Source organism: Lotus japonicus, chromosome 4 (genome assembly GCF_012489685.1).
Source record: "Lotus japonicus ecotype B-129 chromosome 4, LjGifu_v1.2".
Classification (NCBI taxonomy): Eukaryota; Viridiplantae; Streptophyta; class Magnoliopsida; order Fabales; family Fabaceae; genus Lotus; species Lotus japonicus.
The window spans coordinates 16,494,344-16,513,083 of record NC_080044.1 but is presented as its reverse complement, the minus strand read 5'-3'; the positions used below and the strand labels follow the sequence as shown (position 1 = coordinate 16,513,083).

The window sequence follows — 18,740 nt, the reverse complement described above, 5'->3', positions numbered from 1 at the left end:
CTCCTCAGCAGTGAAAGACTTGGATCTTCTAATCATGTCCACAACTTTATTTCAACGAACTTACATCGCTAACTTTTGTTCCTGCCTGTCAGATCAATGAGTTAAATTGAATACAGATGACAACTACCTTCCTTCTTCAGGTGCATGCTCAACTAGTGGTGTTATTAGGGATACTCATGGCTTTTGGCTCTTCGAGTTTGCTTCTCTGTTGGGTGATGGGGGTGCTCTCCTTGCAAAGATAATGACCATAAAACAGGGTTTGTCTCTCTGTTGGCAAAGATGATTTAGGAAGGTTCAATGTGAGTCTGATTGCTCTAAGGTTGTTTGCCTCCTTCATCATGGTGGGTTGTGTGCATTTTTTATTGAGTAAAATACACTCACCCCCCTCAAGGTTTGCAAGAATGACACTCCACCCCATTGTTTTTTAAAATCTACACTCCACCCCATTTTTTATAAAGGCAAAATTTAGTGACGAAAACAAATTCGTCACTAATAAAAAATAATTACTAATTAGTTAAAATTTAAATAAATTAAATGCATATACACTATCATACATCAATTTATGAAAATAATTTTACTAAATTAAATTTAAAAAAACCATCAACTCTGTCTGTTAAGTCCACGTCTCATCTATCTCCAAATCATATTTATCACCACAAACGGTCACCACCAAACCTTTGCTCCCTTTAACACGACGACAACCATCACAGAATGTGAAACCCCATGGCACCACCATGCCTCAAAGTTTTGTTGCGACCTGAACGTGAATCGCACATCCCCAAAGCCACTTGTTCAACTACTTGTTGTGAACTTCACCCCTTTAAGTTGTGAGCGAACGCTTTGTTGGTTTAAGATGTTGTTGGATTTTGTTAAAAACGGTGCTCCACCGCATCCTTGGGTTCTAATAACCCCCGATCCACTTCATATTTCTTAATTTAGTTTCTCTATTTTCTTCACCCATTTGTGTTGCTTTTTGGGTCTACAATCCAATTTTAAAAATTGGAGGTATAAATAGATTATTTTGATTAAAATTTAATTATTACCAAATATGAAAACACAAGCATGTTTTGCTATGTTCGAGATATGGTTTGTCAACCAGTCATGTGTGCTATTGCAGAATTTGCATTGTGAATTTACGGAGGAAGAACGCGATTGAGAGAATGAGGAGGACTGTGATGTTTTCATTTTTATATTTATTGGATTATATTGAAAATATTTTTTGAAATTATTGATTAACAATTTAAATAATAACTAATTATTAATGAAGAATATTTTTCGTCACTAAATTTGCCTCTATATAAAATGGGGTGGGGTGTAGATTTTAGATAAAAATGGAGTGGAGTGTTATTCTAACAAAACTTGAGGGGGGTGAGTGTACTTTACTCTTTTTTATTTGTAGTGCAGAGATAGCAGCGATCCTGCAGCTGCTTCACTTGGATTGAGAGGTTTCATTGATCCATACATATAAAGTTACTATGCAATTGCGGATAAACTAACAAAGTTGGCCCTCAAACAACATAGTAAGTTTGTGTTTTGGGAGACCTCTCCTCTTGTTGTATTTACTATAAAAGTAAATTTTTAAACATACTTCTAAATAGAAACATAAAAAAAATTCACTTTAATAAAGCCTTTAACTTAACAAATTCACGTCTAATGAAAGATACTTGGTAAAGAGAGTAATAGAAGTTTGCCAAAAGAAAATAGAGTAATAGACAAATTGCTATGATAAAATTCATTCTACTACAATATTGTTTACACAAAAGACCTTTTGGTGACTCAAACAAACAGTCACTTAAATTACATGTTTCAACCGTTAGAAGTCATAAAAATACTGTTATACCAGCTTTCTCAATTGCAGCCTCCAACTAGGGGGAATATCCTAAGGAGTAGGACTGGAAAAAAATTAAATATCCACCAAATGCATAAATGTACAAAATTCATTATGTATTGTAATTGCGCCATCTGTTTGGTACCTTCAACTGCTGGAAGGTATTTTGTGATACATATAGAAACCAGAGTATACACTAACTGCTCATTTCTCCCAAAATAAAAAAATTGCAGCAATCATTCCTTATGCTGAGTATAGTAGAGTTGAATTATGTAATTTTGGTATCTTTGGATTCTACAATATGATTTATATGCCAAAAGCTGAAATATTGGTTGATGTAAAGGTAAAGAAATCATATCATCATTTCATTATGGAAAAGTTCCAGTCATTCGGATATGGTCAAGGGTCCTTCTAAGTCCATACTTGAGCACAGCCTGGTTACCCATTCTAAATCCATCTCCATAAGCTGATGAGCTATCTGTCTCAATCTGGTGTTTAAAAAACTCACCAAGTTTCTTCTCAAAGTCGGACCGTTTGCCCTTCTTTGATGATGACAAGGAGGAAGGTGATGATGAGGATGATGATGAAGAGGAAGAAGAAGAGGACGATGCAGGATCAGTTCCAGAGACAGAATATATTTCTGAATCTAGCCACATATGAGCCAAGACTTGGCAAATTCCTTCTTCAACTTCAGGACTCAGATTGCCATAACCTATCAAGACACATATGAGCCAAGACTTAGTACATCTTTGAGATGTTTTGCAATCTTAGTTATAAAAACTAACATGAACTGTTTTTAAGTGCATGCTTGGAAATCTTCTGCAATTGATTCTTAAAGCAGAATCAATTCTGGGCAGATGCTTCTCCGAGTAGCTTATGCATTTATGGATTTCAGAATTGATTCTAATGAAAGAGAACCTCATCCAAACATGCCAAATGATTAGAACAATTCCGATCAACCAAGTTTTTCTCTCTTATGTTTTAAAAAACTAAAAAAGGGTTTTATAAAACAGCAACCAAACAGAATCTGAATTTTGGATTTGTCTCCTATAAAGAGCAGCACTTTAGAGGGTAAAGTGAAGTAGTGAACTATCTCAACCGTAAATGGACAAATCAATGGTTGAGACTTGAGATTTAAATAACACCAAAGTATGTTATACGTATACAAGTATATGATTATAATCACAACCGTTGATTTCTTAATCGATTGTTGTGATAGTTTACTTCACCCTCTAAAGTAGCTCTCTCACTTTAAAGGAGACAAAACTCTAAATTTTCTACATGGTGTTGATCCCAGGAAAGAAGATAATAGTACCTTTAAGCCTAAGCCAAGCATGCATCATTTCGTGAGTCAGGATTAATCCTGTCAATAACCTATAAATATAAAATCATTGAATTATACCCTGTGAATTTCATATGTAAGCTTTGTTGAAATGAAAATAGATGGAATCAGCACCTTGGAAGGCCATACAAAACAAGTATGGCTGTTACTTCACTGCGACGGATCAGCCTAAAAGGTTCAGTTATCATATCTATGATCTGATAACCTGCTCCTATCCTTGGTCTCCTTAAAATCTGGAATTACAAGAAATAAATAAAAAACCAGTGCTTGATAAACAGAAATAACCTATATTAATATATGAGAATTAATTATATATTTCAACACAAATTCATGAGTAAGACATCCCTACAGTGGAGATAGTGTGCTCTTCTGATAAGCAAAGTCCTCTAGTTTCAGGTAAGTGGTGATGACCCTACATTCAATAGTTAAAAGAAAAAGACCAATCCAAAATCAGGGAAACAAAAAGAGTATGATATAAAGAAGATAAATGAAGACATATTTCATGAATGAAAGTTACAATAACATTTACATTCTTTTCTCCTTCCATGGCTTCATTCAGTGCTTGTCTCTCGACCAAAAGCATAGGAACTTGCTGCTCTATTTTCATATTCAAACCTTCATAGAAATCTTGTAGTTCAAGATAGAGAGGTTGGCATTCATGAGTATCCATAATAGCTGAGTCTAGACACTCTAGGCACAGCTTGCGACCATCATCAAGCAATAGATATTTTGTGTCCCTTGACTGCACTGATTGGAAAGTTTCATGTCAGATAATGTAGAAGAAGACACAAACAGAGAAAGAGGTGAGGTGAGGGATGGGATGGGCTGTAACATGTGATGAAATGTTTTGGGAGATGATATAACTGACCTCCATTCTTTGACAGCTACAACATCGAGGAGTCCCATCACGTTCATGCGAGGGACAATATTTTTGTGTCCAGAAAGGATGTGCTCTATACTCAATGAGGCCAGCTGAATTTGGTGGGATCTGCAATGGAAGAATCAATTATTCAATTTTAGTGAATATCTTGCAAATTTGAAAGAACAAAATGAGGCAGACAGTTACATTTAATTTCAATAAAGGAGGGAAGCGGAACATTATTGGTGTACCACTATGGATTTGAGGTGTTTACCTTAAATCTTTCTGATTTTTTTTCTTGTTTTTTCAATTTTTGTTTCACTTATGCACTTACGCCCATTGTGATTGAAAACATTCAGTCAAAATATAACTCCAATATGAAAAAAACTAGCACAATATTTCTAAATACCATAGTCCTATCCATTAAATATACCATTAGAGAGGAAAAGATGGTTTCATTTACAATTTTATTAAAATCTTTAAATAAGACAATTAGTGTATAATTCAAGATATTTATAATCAAAATGTGTTAAGCTGTTAAAAGCTTTTTGAATAGCCTAAAACATGGCCTTTTTTTCAAAATCAAGCAGGAAAGAATTGACTAAAAGTAGAACTGTAAGCAAAAACCAACTGCTAAAACTTACAAAGTTCATGCAAACATCACACCTTGGGTGATGCAGCTCCTTATAGCAAGATTTATGGTAACGGCGATTTCCTGACAACGAAAACTGCAAATGAATAAAGTTTCAAACATTATCACCATGGACCACGAAAAACTAAGGACTTAATTTCTGAATTCCAGAATACAGTTTAGCAATCAAAACAAGTGTATAACCTCATGATCAGTGATTGGCAGATTGCAAGCATGGCAACAGAAACATTCTGGATGCCAGACACCTCCCATGCTAGTCAAAAATCTTGCATGGCCAATCTCAGCATTGCAGCCAGCACAGATTCTGCAAGCATATTTTCCAAGAACCAGGTTTAGTCTCTGTTTTCATATGTGATTCAAAAATTCATGAAAAGGAAACTTAACAGATGTCTCCTATGATCCTATCTGGATCCATGTTGTTGACATTGAGGTGAGCATTTAAACTTTATTTGGGCAATCACATAAGAACTAAAGATATTATTCGCACAACTCAAAAGTGCTTACAAGTAGCATAACTGCATAAATATTACACACAAAATTAACCCTGTTTTCAAATGTTCATTTTAAGAACGGTCAGTCAATCTTTTTTTATCAAACCAAAGGAACTTCTAGAGCAAGAAAAACTATAGAGTCCAAGGTCACACACGTAAAACGCATTCCAGAATCAGGTGCTTTAGACTATAATTTCAGTCTACTAAATTAGGATTACCAGATGCCAAGTCCATATCTGCTAGTCAGATAGATCAACACTCAAGTTTTCCTTGGTAGCATAATTTAATTTAATATCTAAAACATAATTTACAAGTTAGTAAAATTTTATTTATATCACACTCATTAAAACTATGCTTCTTATGTCTACTTAGATTTGATCAACTATGGTAAGGTAATAACTAACTACAAACATCCCCATTAAAAATGTCATTTTTTCATGCAGCATTTTGTTGATTATGTACAAGTGAGAGAAAGCTAAATTGTCTATGCATTCTTTCAAATTAATGTTTGATTAAAGGAGGTGAAAAATCGACCATAAGAGATAAAAGGAAAAGGCAGCAAAAGAAACTTGGAAAAGAAACAATCTTTAGTCTACTAAATAACTGGTGTTAATGCAGCATAATTCAGAAATTCTGAAGTTTCGAAATGTTTTCTGTTAGAACAGACTTTTTTTTTGCAAGTCTAATTAAATCAAATTTACTCATGGGGAGTAATTTGTCCCCTCACAATTAGTGGAGTTTAGTTATTTAAATTTTTGGACTCACTAACTACAGATAAAGATGTCATCTTCCCCACAGTTACCTGTATATAGGTGGAAAGAGGTGTGGAAAAGGTTGGAAAAAAGAGTCGGTGCTGGATCGAGGAGGAGAACCAATGCTCAAACTTTCTTGAATTGCCCTAGCAAGTTGTTCATCTTCCTCAAGTTGAACTTCGGTGAGACATGTATCTTCATCGTCCTCTTGATTTTTCGCAAGATGGTCCTCGTCATCTTTTTGAACATCGCAATCTTCCTCATCATCAAGTTGACAGAGTTCTTCATCATCTTCAGATTGAGAATCATCCTCTGGGGTATTGTGAGGCAAAAAAACATGAGTCCTTTTCAAATACTTATGCAGGAAAAAGATGGAGTATCATTTTCCAAACACATGTGCACCAAATGAAATTTTAGAATTTCCTCAATGGACTCTGACCTTATGAAAAATATGTTAAGTGCTTCGAGTATAAATTTGTGCAAAGCACCAGAATCAACAAATCCTGATAATTCTTGTGGACAGATTAAAATTACATACTTGATCAATGACATGGCAGTCTTTGATCAGTAAAGAATAATTTTATAGAATACAAATGACGAACACGCTAAAATAGAAATTTCCAGAAAGGTGATACTGATAAGACAGGATTTAATTATTTTTGCAGAAAGGTGATACAGTCATACAGATACCTCATACACTCAAATATTAATTCTACTAAATTGAAGTTACACAAAGCATAATTTTAACCATTGATTTGCAAAAGCATAAATCTTACCAATAACTTTTTTCCCTTTATGATCTTCCTCTGAAAGAGAGAGTGCGATGGCACGATCAATTTCTTCTCTCTCAATATCCGTCAAATCATCCTGCACTCAGTTTGCCACTATTACAACTTCAGCCAATCTCCCTTTTAAGTCTGAAAAGAAATAGTTTTCTAACCAGAAGCAGAAACTGTTATTACATTATTCGAATCTCTGTCATCTTCATATCCATGATATCGTCGACTTGAAGATTTATGGTTGGAACCCTTAAGCAACTTGGTAAACCAACCCATGCAATCTTATTTGCTGCAGGTTGGCAAGCCCTTACCTGAAATTTATTACCACAACGCACAAATAGGTAAGAAAATATACTACAATTACACAGAAAGTTCCACAGAATAATTAAGCATGTCCAGAAACTACAAGTGAGCCTCAAGTTCAATCTTTATATGTTGGAGCAACATCTCTCTAGGATTCATAAAAAAAAATTCAAAATAAATGTAACAAGAAAAACATGCAGTGATACTTAAGGGGTTACCACCTGTGCTATCTGAATTTCGAAGTATTGACACTAGCAAGAAATATGCAACATCAAGTGCATGCAGATCAGGGGACCAAAAAAAAACCTGCCCCCATGTTTGGTAGAATGGGCCATTCATGTAATGTGGGAATCGCGAGCTACCCAGTTTCTCTAGTCCTCAAAGGGGAGGATTATACAGTAATGATATTTAAACATACAATACAAATAATACAGACACCCAACATACACCTCATTTTCTCTCTATGTCTCTTATTACATACATTACATCAATTACTACTTCTTAGTTTCCCCCTTTCTTTCTCACTCTCGGTGTCTATTTGATATCAGCACTACGCGAATACCACAAATCGGATTATATATAGAAAAACTAAATGAAACGGAGATATTCCACAAAATAATTATGGTATGGCTTGGCAGGAAGCTAGCTAGCAATATGTCTAATGAATTGAAAAGAAAAAACCACGATTATGTTCTTGTTCTGAAGACAATTCGAAAACGCAAGAAAGATGACAAACAGATATCTATATTCAACCAGTAGCATATCTAATTCATCTATCAGAATCAACCAAACAAACCTTAAAGTAAGGAAACAAGCAAAACTTTGAATTTCCAATCAAACACAGAGCCTAATAACTAATGAACTCAAATTGAATTGCTTCAAAAGAAATTCAAATTCCACATGCATCAGAAATAAATAAATAAATAAATAAGTAACACCGTCCACCAACCAAACCCCACTATATGTATTGATTATTGATTGAAAACAACGCAAACATAAGGCCCTTTGCTTGATAATTTGATAGAGCAAAGATAAAAAACAGAAAATGAAAGAAACTTTAGAATAATATAACAGAGTGGAGAACTCACAGTGGAAACAGATGAATTCCCAGCTCAAGTGCAATTTGTATTACCCATTTAAGCATGGTCAACCACAAAGTAATGACTATACACACACACTGTGTTGTGTGTGGTTCCAGAATAAGCTTTTTGAGTGCAAGAGTGAAAAGAGGAGTACTTGAATTTTACGCAAATACAGAAAGGCCAAAAGGGACAACGAAGCCAACAGGGAAAATAAGCTTTTTCATTTGCATTTCCTTTAAAAACAACCTGTAAGACGCGTTGGTAGATAGATATAGATTAGGAAAAAATAGGAGCTGAATTTCAATTTCAATGGTACTGTTTCGTCAGGCATGTTGTGGGGTACTACCCTCTCATTGTTTTCTACTACATTCTACCAAACGTCAATAATATACCATAAAGAATATAAAAAAGTTCGGGTTGAAAATGAAATAGCCTCCTTTTTTGTTTGATCTTTCATTCTGCTCTTGTGGGTGACCAAGCAAAATAGTACTAGTCAATTGTTTCTATTATACAATATTACGCCTATTTATCTCTAACAGTAATAATAATATGTATGACTTATTTTTGTTCTTTAAATTTGGGCAAGTTCTCTATAGTATGCCCCTCCCTCCAGCACATTTTCAACCACTGATTCAATCATTTAAAGGTTGAACTTAGTTAAACAAAAAAAAAAGTAAGTGTTAAATTAACCACCCTTACATTTATATATGTTGGTTGCAGCATGTAGACGTGGGAGAGAGTGAGTGTAAGTAAAATGTTAGCACATATAAATAATTCCTTTTGAGAAGATACATCTACATAACTCTTTACAATTAATATAAAGTGCACCTCAGTGGTTTTGAGCCAGTTTGACTAAGTTATCACAACAAATGAAAATTTGAGATTTGAAAAATACATTAGTTTATACTTATATGTTACTAAAGTTCACTTTAACACTTTATTCCTCAATACTCTTTATTTTATTAATTGAAACTCATGTAGAATCTATTAAGTAATATAGTTCTAATCAATCATAGTTTAGTGGGATTTACATGGATTTCAACCAAGAAAATAAAGAGTTTGGAGAAATGTCTTACAATAGCCCGGAGCTGGCCCATCTTGATTCTGATGTTGGTTTTATTTGTTTTTAATTTAGAAATTACTAAATTAGAACCATATATAGCCTTTACAAGCCAATTTGCTTTTTAGTTTTTGATGGTATTGGTGGCCAACGAAACCTTCTAAGAATGAATATACAAGTGTAGATAAAGTACAACCATTTTTGTAAATGTTTATCATTTGCCTTTACCTTTAATGACGAGTAAGAATATACAGAGCATGCCAACAAAATTGTGATCGTCATGCATATCTTGAAAGATTATAATCTTTCATCTTTTTCATCTGTTAAATGTAAAATTACAATCTTACAGATGTAACATGAAAATGAAGTATACACGTTGATGTTAATACATTTGTCTTCTGCGATGGTGGATGCATACGAATATGATTGACATATGAATTTTTAAAACGTTGTGCCCTATGTTGCACGGGTACGTCAAAATTGGCAGAGTACCCGTACCGAGTACGTACCCAGTACGGGTACGCAGTGGGTACGCCGCGGGTACGTACCTGGTACGTACCCAAAAGCATCGCCAAACAAAAAAAAACTGGGTACGTTTTGGGTACTTTGTGGTTACGTTTTGGGTACTCCGTGGGTACGTTTTGGGTACGTACATCGAGGGTACGTCGGATAAGTTTTTTTTTTTTAAAATGAAAAATGTTCAGAACTATGTTGTTTTGTAGTTTTTTATGTAACTTTAAAAATTAAAAAATTTATTCTCAATATATTCAAATGACCAAAACATAATTTACCTTTCACTCTTTCTAACATACGACTGCTATAAAGAATGAAGAGAGAGAGCCGCTCACGTTCTTCTTCATCCCATCATGCCACCATTGAATCCATCGTTTTGTGATGACTTTCATGTTGGTCTTTGATATGAGTATTAACCAAGAAATACGAGTATTGTACATTAGGAGATTTGATATTTTTAATTAATAATATTGTGGTATAAAACATTTTATTTCAATTTATATATATATATGTATTTATTCAAATAAATATATATATAACTGGCGTACCCGTACCCTGTTTTTTCAAAAAATGCTGTACCTCGTACCCGTACCGGTACCCGGTACCGGTACCGTACCCGTATCCGTGCAACATAGGTTGTGCCTCTAATGGCATGAGCAAATAAAAACATTGTGAGTTTAATTAATAAATTAAAATCTCCCTGTTGCATTATATTCATATGAGGGTCCTACAAAAATCAATTTGGAGTTGAATAATCCCTTTGATGTTTCACCTAACGCTTCACAGGCAGCACCATTAATTATAAAGTTATAAACAAAACATACCACAATGGTCGTCTCCAACATGATGATGAAATCAAGCTCATTTACGCTATATTTGGTTTATTGGAGGAAAAATAGTAGAGAGAAAGAGAGAAGGAATAAAAGAGAAATTGATGAGAAATATAGTAGATTGTTTAAGCTGTTTGGTATACAATAAATGTTGATGTGATTTAGTTCTCTGCTAAATCTCTTATGTGTATAGTGTAGAACCCTATTCATAGGGACATTTTTTTCCAACATATTGGGTTCTAAACTTTTTATTTTTTGGCGATATTTTGGTTCTAAACTTGAAGGAATCAAATTCCCACACAGCATAAAAGTTGGGAAACCCTGTAATGGAATATGATATGTGGTTTCTTTTGGGTCGAAACCATGATCCAATTCAAATGACTTGGAATGTCTTCATTCGGGGCCCAAAGTCCATGTTGATCACACCAGTCATGAGTCCATCCGTTTTGTCCAAAAAGAAAATGAATACATCCAACACCATTGACAAAAACAAAAATACATCCTACATGCTAAAGATATATAATAGCATGCATATCTACCAGTTACCACAATGGCTAAATTGTGAAAGCATCCTACCCTACCAATAGTTACAACTTAGAACAGTTATGATATGATATATAGACATTAAAGAGTACAAACATATATATACAGTTATACACTTTATTTTTTTCCTTCAACAATGATATACAAACACCCAAACAGTGCAAATCACTCTTGAACACCTCACTTTTGTGGTAGTTTTTTAACTGTCAATACATTTTGTGGCTTTTTTTAACCGAGTGTTTGGTAGTGATTTGCATTGTTTTAGGTGTTCACCAATTTTATTTTATTTTCTAATGGCTACTTATTCTCCCATTTTGTGTCAGCTAAACATTTCCTAGTTAAAATATTATAGAAAGAGTTGTCACAGTTATCGGCTCTTGGATGTACAAGCGGGTGGTCCGCCACGGTAAAATATCCAATTACTATATGGCTTAAATCTTGACAAATTCTAGCAAAATTCTTAGCATTTTTTTCCGGCTGTGTCATGATATTCCACGTTTGAAGCAATAGATGAGAAGAATCGTTTTAAAGCTGCACTGGCAGTAACCAATCAGACCGATATATTCACGTAGCTACATTCACAAAAAACAAGTAGTATTCCACTTTCACTTCAAATTTCAAATTTTGATATGAACAACCTTCCTAATAAACCCTCATAAGTTATAATATATGAGATTGAATATTATCTTCTCCTATATAAATATTATCCTAGTCATATCTATTCCTCATGCTCTGAGTTGAATATCTGGTGCAAGAACGTAATTAAGGGCGGTGTTCATTATAAAAATAAAATTTGAGAAATAAAATTCTACCCAAGAAACTAGTTCAAGATGTGAGGAATGTTGGATGAAACAAAGGAATGTAGCATTATTTAGCCTACTCTTACCTAGTTGGTTTAATCCACCATAATTTAGTTGTATATATCGGTTAGAACACTCCTTATGCCTTCTTTTAATTGATTCAATTAATCATAATTTTAAGAGATTTCTCAAAATGAGATGCACAACACACTTTAATTTTTCACAAAACCCTACCAGAGGCACAACACACACTTCAAATTTTGACACACAACCCTACCCAAAAAAATTGTCTCATTCTTCTCTCATCCATGCTCTTGGCATGCACAGCCTGTCACCTCTTTTTATCTAGACACATGGCAAACAACACCACTGATCCATTCGGACCACAGCTCCGACCCCCACGTGGCTGTGGCCAACCCTGCCGGCGGCAGCGCCACCTGGACCGCTTTTTACGGTCAAGCAAGAGGACCACAGTTAGAGGCATCTCACCTTTCATATGTAATAGCAGCACACCCTGGATTTTGTTCACGCTTTCAATTATTTCATGTCGTTTTCCTATTGGGGTCCATTTGCCAAAAAGGCTTCCCAAGCCCAACACTGATCACCACAACCATAATTTTAATTGCTTTAATTTCTTCCTTTCCCTTTTCCCCTTTTCTTTATAATAATGCATTTAATCAGCATATTTTCCGATGAAGCAAAAAAAAAAAATAATGCATTTAATTTTGGATAATAATATATACACACCTCCTTTTGTATACACTTCATTTCCACCTATTTTTATTTCTATCTCTCTCATCTTATTATCTATCATATCTTATACTTTCTCTCTCTTACTTTTTCTTTTCTTCCTATCTCTCTCATCTTCCACCTCTTTCCACCTCTTATTTCCACCTCATTTAAGAGGTGTGAACATAACTTTACTTATTGGAGAAGTCATGCACTGTATAGGATGCTGAAGCAACACAGAAGCTAAAACTATATATATTAGAATAAAGTTTCTTTGTTTATATATGCATTGATGGCGCACATTGGGTTGAAATTGAGAGAACTATATGTGTTGTAAAAAAAATCAACATATTGTTATTTTTTGGTTGTCGATTTAGACAAAAACCGTACAAAACTAACCGGGAGAAAAGTGTAGATGTTGGAGGGTAGTATGTTTGAATAAGATCATCAAGGATAGGTGTGGAATGAAATTATAAATTAGCATGTTTCAATCAATTAATTTTTTCTTAGAGTCAATTATGACACCTAGTAGGTACTTAAGAAGTCTCACTCTAAAATTGTATTTTACTTTGTAATCAATTATAAAATGATGAAAAATCTAAACATACACCATCTCGAGAAGGGTGGAGCCATAGTGCCATACCATGAGAATATTGGACCCTCAATGTAATAATCTAAGAGAAAGTGACCCTTTAGAGAAGGACATGCATGTTTTTGTCCCATGGCTTTAACTGGCATGGTTTCTATATGGTGGCATTAACTGCCTAATTAAATATACAAGGAATAATCTAAGACACTACAGTCCTACATCGCTGTAAAAGAAATTAATGTCAAAATCTTCAAAATGAACTTTTGGCATTTTCCGCTGAACTTTTCTTTCTCGTACATCACATAACATATTTGTAACTTGTGAATCATGTAGTCATTCTCCTAAAACTAATTATTTGTGGAGATTTTTTTTTTAACTTGTGAATGTTTTTCCTTAGTTCACAACCTAATTTTGATTAATATCATGGCCATATATAAAAGTTGACACCAATAACCATATAGAAGCATATCTAGGGAATAGGGATCGCTTACTGATTAGTATTGGCTCTATTACTCCTTGGAAGTATCGCTTTGCTCTTAGGGGGTGGTACTCTTTTTCCTTACTAGGTTTTCCCAATGGGTTTTATCCTAGTAAGGTTTTAACGAGGTCTTTCCCTAAGATCTTTCTTCATTGGAGGGGTTGGAGGGGGGTTAGAAATGGTGCTTTACCACCTTATATAGGCTTATGTCATTTATTTTTCTCTTTTCTCTATCTCTCTTTGTATTGGGTTGAAGTACCCCTTGTACTTCGATTTAATATAAATCTTTTATTGAGATACCTCATTTGAGGCAAATGGTTGGTTAGGCCCTAACATCACTAGGTAAGGGTTTTCCTTATTATTTAAAGACAATAACTATACCCTACCATGTATGATTTAACATGTGAAAAGATGATTAATATCTAATAAAAAAGAAACTAAGTTAGGAGTATCTTGTTTGGCCTTAACGAGAGTGCCAATTTAGGGCCCTCCAAACCTTGTAGCCAATGGTGTAAGTCATTACCAGTTTGCATTTTCCCATTTCTTTCTTATCCTTCTACTATGTATTGGGATAAAGTATTGTACTTCTTTTTCAATACATTCTTTGCCTTTTTTTAAAAATAAAAAATTATCAGTTTGTATTGACAATCACAACGACAAGCTAAAAGTAAATACTAAATACAAAGCACCCATAATAATAAAGAATCATATATATATATATATATATATATATACACACACACGACAACACATAATAATGGAAATCAGAATGAGGGTGAGAGTGAGTGAGATTAGACGACGATGGTGAGGAATAGAAGTCAAGGTGCATGGGTTCCAAAGAAGGCTACAAACCTAATGGTGAGATCACGTCTTCATCTTCACGCATTTCCCAGAAGATGTTGGAGTGAATGAATTGTCGGTGGTGAGTGAAAGTATGGGAGGTGTTTATACCAAGAAGAGGGATAGAGTTGGCCGCAAATCTGGCTTCGTCGGGTTCCTGAATGTGAAGGAACTAAAGACCCTAGAGAAGAAGCTAGACCAGATACTCATAAGGAATGTTAGAAGTCCCACATTGCCTAGAGATAAGGCCAATCAAGTGTTTATAAGGGTTGTGCAAACCTCAACTCTTGAGCTAGCTTTTGTGGTTGAGTATAGGCCTCCCAATTTCTAATATGGTATCAGAGCCTATCCTAGATCCATTTGTTGTGTGGAGACCTCCCATATTTGGGCCACCCGTTGTTGTTCCCACGTTCCAGTCTGTTCAATCCTGGACGTGAGGGGGTGTGTTAGAAGTCCCACATTGCCTAGAGATAAGGCCAATCAAGTGTTTATAAGGGTTGTGCAAACCTCAACTCTTGAGCTAGCTTTTGTGGTTGAGTATAGGCCTCCCAATTTCTAATAAGTAACATGAAGATGCATGTGAGCTAAGTTTTGACCCGAGATGCACGCATTGTGAGGATGGACCGAAAGGTGGAGCTGGAGTATCGGTTACGCCATGAGGATGATCACCACAGGTCATATACACAAAATGTTCATCACAGGTCGTATTTGCAAGCTCTCCAGAACGATAGGAAAGGAAAGACATGAAGAGATGGTAGGATATATCACATCATGAACAAATAGAAGAGGGGCTAGGACCAAAGAGCGACGTGGTGGGATAGGACTACGAAGGGCTAAAGAGGAGCATCAGAGCATGGTAGGAAAACTCTAGAGCATAGAATCACTACACCAAAACAGCAGTTTAGCGGCCAAATTTTAGCGGCGGTTGGGGAAACCGCCGTCGCTTTCATTAAAAACGGGATATTTTGCGGCGGTTGGGGTCAACCGTCGTCGCTTTGTTTGGTTTTGCGGCGGTTTGAAACGCCGGTATGTGTTTTTTCGTTTTACGGCGGTTGGAACCGCCGGGATGTTCACTTTAGTAACAAAACCCCTCAGCGTGAATACAATTTCAATTCCCCCACTGCGTTCTTTCTATTCACTCTGTCGCTCACAAACCCTTGAGCACATCACCACCGTCCTCTCCACCGCGCCGTCCTCTCAACCACCGTCCTCTTCACCACGCCGTCCTCTCAACCACCGTCCTCTTCACCACGCCGTCCTCTCTACCACCGTCATCTCCCCCACGCACATCACCACGCTCTGTCTTTCATCATCTCCACGGTAGGCTTCATATATCTTTGATGGGGTCTTTGTTTCTCATCTCTTCTATGCAATCTCTCACTGACTCTGTCATCTCTGGTGAAAGAGTCTTGTTTTCTATTCCTCTCTGGTGAACTTAGAAGGATACCCCATATCTCCCAGCTTGAGCAACGCGAAAAGGTTAGGGTTTCTGGTGAACTTAGTTCCCAATGCAATTCCAATTTTAGGGTTTCTCAGGGTTTCTGTACCACAAGATTAGAGGACACATTCTGCTAATTAGGTTAGGGTTTCTGCTAACAGTTTCCTCTCTGTTTCAGCTTTGGGTCCTTGGTAGCCCTCTGGGAGTATCTTTTGGAGCAATTGTGGGTTTTTGGCGTGAGGTTTGTTGTTATCCAACTCAATTGCAGGGCTAATTCTTCTTTAGAGTGGTGTGTTTTTCCTTGACAATGTTTTATTTCTGGATTTGAAGTTTTCTGGAACTTATGCTTTTTATTTCTTCTTGACTTCTTGTTCCTTCTCTCTGGTTATTTCTTCTGATTTCTACTTTAAGATTCTTATTTGATTCTAATTCTTTTGTCCTTTTCAAGTACTGTTGGTTCTCCTTGCTTGCACATGGGCAGGGGTGGAGGCAGTGGGGTTACTCATTGGTGCCACAGTCACCCTCAAGTTATGAATTTCTTCTAATGAATTCTGCTATATATGCTTTCCCTCTTTCAATTATGTACTTCCCTCTTTTCAGTATCACAGTATGTACTCAGTTAATTTCTTTTCTTTTGGTTTCTATGAGGAACCCACAGTTAACCCCCTTATCTCCCTTAGCTAACATTCAGTCTTGATTTAGTGAACATGAAGTTTGAATGGTAGCTTGCATTTTACTAAAACTAATTTCTAGCTCTGTTCATTTTCTGTCCCTAATTCATATTTATTCCAAGTATTTTTCTTTTTAGAAATTGGAACAGATCAATTAGTGGGAATTCATATAATGATGATGTCCACTTTGGCTCCAAAGGTAGAAGACTAGAAAAGAGTCCAAATCTTATGAAGTTAGTTAGAAATATAAGGAAGCATGTGAACCTTCATATAGTTGTCATCTCTCCGCTGTTTGTTATGTTGGGTATTATATGTTGTTTTTAGTTTCTGTAACAAGTTTTAATTGTTTTCATATATAATGGCCATGTGCAGTTTCAAAAGTTTGTAACCACTCATATATTATGGTGGAGAGGTCTTGCACAGTTTTTGGAAGTTAAAGGATACATCATGGAAGGAGATGACAAGGTATTCTTGCTTTAACTAGAAAAAACCAATCCTTGTATATCAATATTGCAAGTTCAGAATCAAACTGTGTGCTATTTGTTAAGCTTTTTCTATCTTTGGTTTATGATTGCTAAATGAAACTTGGTGTGCAGAACACCACTCCATCATTTTGTTGCCCAACAGTGGTCATTGCCTAACTTCAATATAGCATTGCAATAACTTTTATTTGATAGCTACACACTTCATCAGTTCATCTATATTTCTCTATTGAGTAATTAAAATATATTGTCTCTTTTCAGCCTTCCTGGATATACCGTTCCGCCGTTGCCGAGTGTATCCTTTAAGAGGTAGTGTCTCTTCTTTTGCAGAATTAGGTTACTCTCTCTATTCTTCTTAAAAGAAATGATTTGTCTCTTAATATGAATGTTGTTCTATATGAGAGAACTTAGTGTTATTCTATTTGTTGATGCAACTTAATGTGATGCAATTTGTAGAAAGATGTGTGGTTCAACAACTGTTTTTATGTGTTTTACTTTTGTCTTAATAAAGATGCAATTTGTCGTATTTAAAATTTTTGTTTTGATGTAAATGCTGAAAGTGCGTTGCTTCTTTAGATTTCTTCTCTATGCTGGTTTTGTTACTTATTTATTGGTTTTACTTGGTTTCATCAGTAGAAGAGTGCCTATAGTTTTTCTATGGGAGTATTCAAGAGCAAAACAGGGTCATTGGCGGCGGTTCCAACCGCCGCTATATTATCAAGTAGCTTTCCGACGGTTTAAACCGCCGTTAGGTCCTAAGATTAATTGCGTTGAATCAGTGCTTATGGCGGCGGTTTCAACCGCCGTTAAATATTTAACGACAGTTTGCGCGGCGGTTCCTCAAACCGCCGGTAAATTTGTCCGCGACGCTCAACTTAGCGGCGGTTGGCCAACCGCCGGGAGTCATTTTTAGCGGCGGTTTTAACCGCCGCCGGTCCTACTTACAACCGCCGCCAACTGGCAGTTTTGAAAGGACTCACATAAATCTAGGCCTGGTATATGAGAGGGGTGACTTGGTCCTCTTAGCTAGAGGAGAAAGAGAGAACACAAAGAAACTGCTACAAGGTTCTGATGGTAATGGTTGAAGGCTTTGATTGTGAAGCTAAGGAGATGATTGGGGGAAGACAACATGTTATGAACCCAAAGAGGAGAGCAATGTGGGTGAGAGCAATGGGGGAAGCCAACAGGTAATGAAATCCGGGGTTCACCAACAACACATTATGGTCCAGTCGAAATGTCGAATGTCGACCATAAGCGTTCCTCAATCCACATCGATGGGATTGAACGCCTTGATGTCGGATTCAGCGACAATGAGGAGGGCAATGTCAATGTCATCCAAGCTTTCCGACATGAGCTCCTCCACGACATACTTCTAGTCCTCGAATGTGATTCAATGGTCAGCAGAGCGCTTGGACACTAGGAGAGCTAGTTACTCTGAGAGACATTCAAATTTTAGTGGTGTGGTTTGATTCTATATAGGCTTGGCTCATGTCAACGGGTGGAGGAGAAGAGGTGAGTGTGTCGCACAAGAGAAAGTGCAACCATCGTGGCTTTAGAGAGAGATAGAGGAGGATGGAAATGATGAAGTCGGGGGAAAGAGATGGTCAAAAGGGTCAACAATAACTGTCAACTTGCCTCCTTCTTATTTTTTATTGGAAAAATTTCACCTCATCATTTTA

The 18,740-nt window shown here is 36.0% G+C and overlaps 1 protein-coding gene and 1 long non-coding RNA gene across 3 annotated transcripts; one reads left to right on the top strand and one right to left on the bottom strand.

Annotated features, from left to right (window-relative positions):
* Positions 1–1,709: 1,709 nt before the first annotated feature.
* On the bottom strand, positions 1,710–8,381 carry LOC130711516 (protein DA1-related 1-like). 2 transcript variants are annotated; one of them, XM_057561182.1, is made up of 12 exons: positions 8,095–8,381; positions 6,887–7,014; positions 6,701–6,791; positions 5,975–6,236; positions 4,865–4,985; positions 4,674–4,757; positions 4,039–4,158; positions 3,700–3,912; positions 3,520–3,582; positions 3,285–3,403; positions 3,144–3,202; positions 1,710–2,540 (listed from the first exon to the last, which is right to left on the bottom strand). In XM_057561182.1, exons 2-12 carry the CDS (start codon positions 6,977–6,979, stop codon positions 2,197–2,199), a joined length of 1,569 nt encoding a protein of 522 aa, XP_057417165.1. In that variant the 5' UTR covers positions 6,980–7,014; positions 8,095–8,381; the 3' UTR covers positions 1,710–2,196. The 2 variants fall into 2 exon arrangements, with proteins under 2 accessions (XP_057417165.1, XP_057417166.1); XM_057561183.1 differs by lacking the exon at positions 8,095–8,381 and adding an exon at positions 7,803–8,041.
* Positions 8,382–16,714: 8,333 nt separating this feature from the next.
* LOC130710424 (uncharacterized) lies at positions 16,715–17,562 on the top strand. Its single transcript, XR_009010370.1, has 3 exons — positions 16,715–16,778; positions 16,952–17,044; positions 17,323–17,562. It is a non-coding gene; the product is annotated as an uncharacterized LOC130710424 (long non-coding RNA).
* Positions 17,563–18,740: the final 1,178 nt, after the last annotated feature.